This window comes from Gossypium raimondii, chromosome 4 (genome assembly GCF_025698545.1).
Source record: "Gossypium raimondii isolate GPD5lz chromosome 4, ASM2569854v1, whole genome shotgun sequence".
NCBI lineage: Eukaryota > Viridiplantae > Streptophyta > Magnoliopsida > Malvales > Malvaceae > Gossypium > Gossypium raimondii.
The window spans coordinates 37,792,845-37,800,816 of record NC_068568.1 but is presented as its reverse complement, the minus strand read 5'-3'; the positions used below and the strand labels follow the sequence as shown (position 1 = coordinate 37,800,816).

The 7,972-nt window shown below is 32.6% G+C and overlaps 1 protein-coding gene across 1 annotated transcript; it reads right to left on the bottom strand.

Moving 5' to 3' along the window:
* Positions 1–574: 574 nt before the first annotated feature.
* On the bottom strand, positions 575–6,141 carry LOC105778961 (sister chromatid cohesion 1 protein 1). Its single transcript, XM_052629252.1, is given in 19 exon segments — positions 575–1,000; positions 1,077–1,189; positions 1,265–1,343; positions 1,471–1,689; positions 1,777–1,906; positions 1,989–2,169; positions 2,172–2,350; positions 2,566–2,715; positions 2,808–2,878; positions 3,252–3,358; positions 3,469–3,538; positions 3,653–3,728; positions 4,699–4,810; positions 4,925–4,995; positions 5,129–5,148; positions 5,246–5,290; positions 5,396–5,454; positions 5,541–5,609; positions 6,089–6,141. Coding segments are annotated over 19 exon segments (1,887 nt in total). The 3' UTR covers positions 575–917.
* Positions 6,142–7,972: the final 1,831 nt, after the last annotated feature.

Here is a 7,972-nt window from a genome sequence, read left to right as displayed (position 1 = left end):
AGATTAAAAGACAACAAATGATAAATAAAAGGTAATAATTCATATAAACAAAATTAACTATTAACGCCCCTTGCATGCACGTCTTGTTTAACTAACCAAATTACAAGTCGATTATAATAGTTTTTTCTATATTTTGTTTCCTAAATTATTCCTGTTCAACATATTCAATGTAAGGTTAAGTCATTCCATTTTATTTTCATCACTCTAACTATATAAATTTTCAATTTAATCATTAAGTTTGAAATGGTTAGATGGTATAACTATTTATCTTCCACATAACAACGAGCGTGTTTTTGTTTTGATCACCCAATTATAATTTTTTTAATTTAATCACTAAAATTTTTAAAAATATATTTTTAGTCACCATCTCATCAAATTGATAACATAAGTTTTAGTTGTTAAATTATTATATTTAGTCACCCTAAATATAAATAACATTTTCAAAAATATAAGAAAATTGAATGTACTCATATGAAAGATAGCATTATAAATTATAATGATGGTTCCAGATTAAGTAGAAATTGTTTTCCTAAAAAATCAGAGACACGAGGAGGAGGGGACTGGGAGAAGAAATAATAAGAAAAAAAAAATTATTGCTTTTCTCAAAAAAAAGAGAGAAGAAATTATTAGAAATACGTTTGGTTGGGCCATAGACTGGTAAAAACCAACAAGGTTGGAGTTGTCTAGAATTAGCCCATTTGAGAATTGAAGTCCAACCGCAAATATATATTGATAATAGTCCAAGGGAAAACTAAAGCAATCTTTGCAAACAAAATGATTTTCCTAACAGATTCTATCTAGAATTAAACCTGCAAGTTATGGCATCAAACAGGAGGTTGTACAAAATAAAGTTAATGCCCACTACACTACAACATCACTAATAACCTTTCCTGAAAACTACCAGTTACTTACCTCCGTCACATCTTTGCTCCTTTAGAGATGAAAATGTCTCCAAACGCCACCTTTTGTTGCACTTTCAAGAAACCTTGAGAAGCAAGGACTGCAAACAAATTTGGTCTCTGATCTTAGTTTTTCATTAATTCCACTTCTAAGGTAATTGATGTTTATCTGCATACCACATGTCCGATAGAAGAGCTGAGCTGCTCCTTTCCTGTTCAATCCGGCTGCTAAGTTCTGTAAAGATTCTACTTGAGGAGCTCCTGGAGTTTCAAAATGTGTTTTCATATGCCTGCATCCAATTAAGGAGAGCCGAGTTAATTTTGTACTTTCCAATTTATAAAGGATGAACAAAAAGAAAATATACTTCTTGATGTTCTCAGTCATCATGTCAGGAGGATCATCCGCAGGAGTTTCCATTGTAAGTTGAGTTTCCACCAAGAAATCTGAAAAAAAAAAAAAAAAAAAGGTAAATAAGAAAGAACTGGTGTTGTTATTTGTTACTGATCATATTGGATGAAAAAGCAATTTCAGAGACTGATATGGCAAAATAGAAGTTGATGGCTTTATTACCATGATCAGGTTCCAAGTTTTTCCTTTTCGGCCTTGATAACTTGTAATCAGTGTCAGCTTCATGGAACACTTCAACCACTGTGTCAAGACTGCCACTGTTTTTCGAAGTTGAATGCACATTCTTCTTCTTGGACCCAACCCTTTCGATATTTACTTCTAAGTTACCTGAGGGGACTCCATCTCCGGACACTGAGTTACCCGTGTATCTTACTGCATCTCCTGCAAAATGCATATGAAGCTTAATTGATACCACAAGAAGTCTCCAAAAAGAAGAGATAATACTTGTAAAAGAGAGCATTTTCATACCAGAGTTTTCCGGGGAGACAAACTGATTTATTCCGGCTGGCGTCACCTTATTTACCACATTTGCTCGCTGTACCTCTATTGAAGCAGCATGAGATGGAGAACCAACTCCACTGTGGAGATCTTCGAAAGGCTTCACATTCACAAACTCAATTAGACATAGGCGTATATATGTATTTCCTGGTAGCATACTAAATAATAGTTGAAAGACTTACATAATCCATTGGATAATTAGACTGTACTCTCTCCTTAGAAGATGGTTCATGAGGTTGTGGTTGTGGTTGTGACTGTGGCTGTGGTTGTGAGGTTCTCACTGTGTACGGTATAATATTGATCAACTTCCCTGAACCTCCATTATCTCCACAAGAACTTAAAATGCAAGAATCGGTGAATTCTAACCAGAGGGTGAGTCATGAAGAGGTTGGTTGCTTTTCTTCCACAGGTCTAAAAGTGGTTCCGGGTAAGAGATTTCTTGGTTTCCTTTCAAAAGCATATCATCCATTATCACAGTAGATGGGAGCTCCATGAGCTTAGCTATCTTAAAAGTAGACAGAATACTTGCGGGCCCCTGCAAGATTTATAGCATATACACCTTATGTTAGATAAATGATTCTTGAAATAATTGTTTTCTTAGTATCCGTATCCCCCATGGAATCTTCTGATGTGTGCTTCAGATTAATGCATACCAAATACGAGCCAATTGTGTAAGTTAAGAGGCTAACAAATAATTTGAGCATGCAACATAATTATGCTGAATATGAATGGGATAAATTGCAAATATGCAGGGCATACCCTATTCTTCCTTCGAATTCTGGATGCAATATCTGAAGTGTCATGAAGCCAGGAGTGATAAACATGGTTAGAAATAACAGTTTGTTCGTCATCTGTGATAATTCCTTTGGGCTTTCTTCTTTGTTTTACTGGCCCCTGCCTCTGTTGATCCTGGTTTCTCAAGGAGATTAAGATTAGCAACGTTTGTATGTTAACCTGATTTTTCGCCTAACTGTCAGAAAAAAAAACCCATTAATGCTTACTCTGGCTTCTCTGTTTTTATTAAATTGTTGATCTAACTGGTGCTCCGGATGCCGCTCTTGGGTTCCCCCAGCTGCAGGAGATTAGCATGAATATCAAGCTTATTCTCATTCTTTTCTTTTTATTTTCTTTTCCCGTTTTTTGATGGGTTAATAAGACAAAAGCCAATTATTAAAAGGATCTCATTTTAACTACTTCTTGTTTAACAGCCGTCATCTATGACAACAAATGCTCAGAAAATTTTTATGTGCCAAATCAAGTAGAATAGTTCACTTGGAAATATCATTCAGCAGTTCTGCCAAAATGGTTTAAAGCTTTAAGTGAAAGCTTCTTTATTTTTTTCCATATTTCTCAAATTATTCCCTTAAAAACATAAAAAAACTAGCCGCATTCAAAGCTTGGGTTGCGGTATTGTTGACCATCTAAAGCTATTATAGTACTCTGACCTCTTTGAGGCTCTTTTTGGGCTGGAGATGGAATAGGAGTAGTTGGTATCTGGGTATGCTCATCTAAAGTGAAGTTTACTTGTGTTCCCTCATCAGCTTCTTCAAATCTGTCACAGTGGTCACACAAATTAAGCTATTATTCAGTCCTCAGACATTCTAATGAATTATTAACTTAAACCTTTGCCAGCATTGCATGGAACCAACCAGTTCAAGTTACCTTTCAAATTGACCACGAATATTGGAATTAGGCTGAAACAAATCAAATAAGGTGATGTCATTGTCATCAGCTGCAGGGAAGAGAACGAGATTGGTGTACGGCATAGTATAATGATAAACATTCTCAACTTGATGTACATGTTCAAAACTACATCTACAAGAAAAGTTAAGGGGTGAAAGAAAACCTTGATGGTGGTCATTGATTGCATTATCCTCCATGGGATCACTGGTAATATAGTAGTCATCGACTTGGTCAAGTTGCTGCCCATCAATAAAGGTGACAAAGGATTAAAATTTCGAAAGAAGTAAAATACTACCGCTTTGTCTAGAAGTGTTTTCTTCCTCTGCAATCTAATAAGAGAATATACCGATCCATGTAGATTCTGTAAATAGCAAAGTGGGTCAAAACTTATAAGTCGTTCCTCTAAGAGCATGTACTTTACCCTTGATAATTCACTTACATGATCTTGATAATGAAGAATGAACAGGTTAAAGATATGAACATTCAACATGGCAGGCTGGTCACTGGTCAGAGTGGGATTTGGATCAGATGAAAAACGAAGGAGATGTTAACGTAGCTCAGTGAACCAATTTACCAAAAAAAAGTGCTGTAAAACTGGAAAACTAATAGATGCATGGCTCATGGCTGTGCCCCGAAAGGAAGAAATCAATACGAAGAACAAAGGGTGAGAAATGAGCTTAAGAATATGGGAAAAAGTCCCCCACTTAGCATTGCATTGCGATTTTGTAGGACAAAAATTGTCGGCTCCGTTTGGGTTGGAAAAAGTCTACAGTTCACACCTGAACTATGTTTTAAGCTTCATCCAAGCCAACCCAACCGAAACGAGTCACCAGGCCTAGTAAAAATCTGGGAAAACAGAATCAGTTCCATTAAAACCCCATGAAGCCATGGTTTTAAGGGGTCGGCTCCTCTTTGTTATATTTGGTTCATTATTTTCTAATATAAAAGTAATTAACTCTTAACTAACATTTATGACGTATTTTACAATTAACAAGTGAATTTACACATATGACTGATATGTTTTAAAATTAATTTAAAATAATATAATGGACTATATCTAACTCCATTTTCAAGATCCTACCAGCCAAGCCAATTTGCCTCTTCATTTAAAAAAAAAAAGCAGTAAATTCATCAAACATCTCTCGAACAAGAGAAACCATACGGCAGAGGAAAAGAGGAAATTGGAGAGTTTATATCACAAAACTTCACCATATTAAGATTGTATTGCTGAAACCCCATAGAGATTTCTTCTTCAAGTTCTCCAACATTAGTGAATCCCATGGAGGATTCATCATTTTCTGGTAGTGTAATGGACTTTCTCCTGCACTCAATGGAAACAATCAGGCAGAATAACCCAAAAATCCCATCATTTTCAATTTTTTAGAAAAGAAGAAGAAGAAGAAAGAATGGCACACATATGTAAAAGAGATTTTACTTGGCCTTTTCTTTTCTTTTCGGGAGTAGAGTTGGCTCGTTCATCACCTTCCATGCGTTCCTTATTTCAACCTCAAAACAACCCCACAAGAAAATTCAAAACATCAAAATTTTTTTAATACCAAAACAGTCAAACCAACAGAATCGAATATACTCATTTAAGAAGAAAATTAAAAAATAAAAATAAAAAAGGAAAGGAAATTACCAGAAACCGATTAGCATCATCTGTCAAGAGAAACCAGAGCATTAAAACCTCAGTAAAGAGAATAAAAGGATTAATACTAAAATTGTAAAAACACAAAGGGTCCGAAAATTTACTTACCATGAAGAAACATCACTTTTTTCTCATAGAGAATCACAACTCCACCTAAAGAGAATAGTGAGGAAATTAGGAAAACAAATAGCAAAAAGGAAGTTGTAGAATAAGGCGGGAAAATGAGAAAAATAATGTAATAATTTAGTTTATTTTTACCCATGAGAATGCTAGAGAGCCGAAGAGCAATCGGGACCGGAGGATTTAGAATCTCTTCGCTGTTAAAAATTACGTAAAATAAAAATTAAAGAAAGGAGAAGACAATAAAAAGAAATTGAAATGACTTGAAAGGGAAAATAGAAACCAGAGTCGAGCTATGTCGAGCTTGTTAGCTTTCCTTCGATCGATCTTCGCTTGCCTAGTCCCAAGCAACCTTAATATAAATAAAATAAAATCCCAGATCAAAAACAGAAAATAAGTAGTCATTCCAGTTTATATCAACCAGAAAGCCAAAGGGAGCTTTAAATAACAAGATTTTCGTAAGAAAAAAACCACCACATCAGTATTCAATGGAACGTTTATTTCTGAAAGTAAAAGAGAGTATAAAAATTGAAAGATACATTAGAGCAAAATTTTCAAAGGAAACCAAAAATCTTAAATTAGATCCAATTGAATGTACATTTTCAAACATCCACGTTTGACAGTCGATAGTTAATATCATGAAAGAAAAATCAAGGAATTCAAATAAGCAGAGCAAATTTATGGGAACGAAGCTTCGCCAATGGCGTTCTCTCATCGTCTCATCGAGTTCAAGTTCCAGAGAGAGCTTATTGTTGTTGTTGTTTTTTTTTTTTTGCTGCGAGAAACTTCATTAAAGAGAAAATGAAAAAAGATGAAAGACCAAAAGATCACCATATTTGGCCAAGAGAAGCTTTGCGAGCAAGGAGCTCTCTAGAGTAAAACATTATGTTCTTCGGGAAGAGAATAATTAAAAGAAAAAAAAAACGAGAAAACAAAGAAACAGAGCTTTTGGTTAGTTGAGATTTTGAGAGAGCAGTGCGCAGAGAAAGAGAAGCGATTCGCGCGGGTCTCAATTGCATTGCATGCAAATGTTGCAATATATCAAATGATGGCAACGTAATTGGACTCCAGAGTAATCTTAAACTTACGCTTTGGAGTATCAAAATTTCGGTGCTACTTTTTTTTTTGTACGGTTCGGACCTCCTGGGACGGATGGTTTCACATAAATATTTTTATGGTTTAAATATTTTGGAATTTAAAATTTAATTTCTATATTTTAATTTTGAGATATTGAATTCAGTTATTATTTTTATTTAAAAATATTAGTTTTTTATTTAATTACTCCGTTAAAGTTAATAATTTTAAAGGTAAAATAATTTTTTATGCCTTTAATATTCATATTTTTATCAATTTGGTCCTTACCTTTTAAAAGTACATAAATTTTTTTATATTTCAAATGAAAAATATTTTTTAATTTTTAATTTTTAAAAATAAAAATTATGAAAAAATAAAAAATCTTTAAAATTCAAAAATAAAAAATAAAAATAATTCAATGTTAACTAAACTAGATCGAACTGGCCAATCGGACTAGTTGGACTAAGAACCAATTAGGATATCAGTCTATTGAGAAGTAAAAAATCGGTTAACACACAAACCAATACGACTTGGTTGAATCAAGCTAAAAAACGGATTGAACCAATTTCAAATTGGTCTAACCATTTGATTCTCAGCATGACCGGTTAAAAGTAAACAAGTGATTAAAAAATAAAAAAAATCAAAATATTTAAAAAATTATAAAAATTGATTCAACTATCAATTCAATTGGTTTTTTTAACTCAGTTCAACCAATCCGTATTAGTTCACGAGTCAACTAGTTTTTTTTACCTCTCATCAGATTGATACCCCAACCGATTTATAGTTCAGCCGGCTTGGTTCGATTTAGATAAGATTGAATTTTAAATTTTTTATATTTTAAAAATAATTATAAATTCTTTTCATTTTTTTAATTTTAAATATTTTTTATATTTTAAAATATATTTTTTAAAAATCAATTGACCTACAAACCGATACAAATTGGTTGAATAAGACTAAAAAACCAGTTAAACTAGCAGCTGAACCAATTTTTATAATTTTTATTTTTAATAATAAATTTGCTCTGAACTCGTCAGATGGATCTTTTAGGAGCCAATTGGTCAGACCAGTTCAAAATCAGTTCAACTATTGGCTTAATCAATTTTTTACCTCCTTTCAATCAGACCATATTGATTCGCAAGTCAATCGGTTTTTTACCTCTCACCGGATTGATATCCTAATCGGTTCCCAATCCAACTAGCCGGTCTAGACTAGTTTAGATAATATCTAATTTTGGATTTTTTTTTGTTTTTAAAATCATTTTTACTTTTTGAATTTTAAAAAGTTTTTATTTTTTTCATAATTTTTTTTATTTTTTAAAACATAAATTTTCATTAAAAAAAGTATAATTTTTTATGTAAAATATGAGAAAAATTATATATTTTTTAAAGAGTAGGGACCAAATTTACGAAAACTATAAATGTTGAGAGCTAAGAATGTTGTTTTACCATTGACATCATTATTTTTAATGGTAAAATTAGACGGAAGGGCCAAATTTTTAAATAAAAAAGTATAGGGTCTCAATTTCTCAAAATTAAAGCATAAAATTAAAATTTAAATTTCAAATTAGTATAGAAACCTTTGACAATTTTAAATTAATTTATATATATATTTAACTGCTTTTACTTAAATATTTTAAAGTGT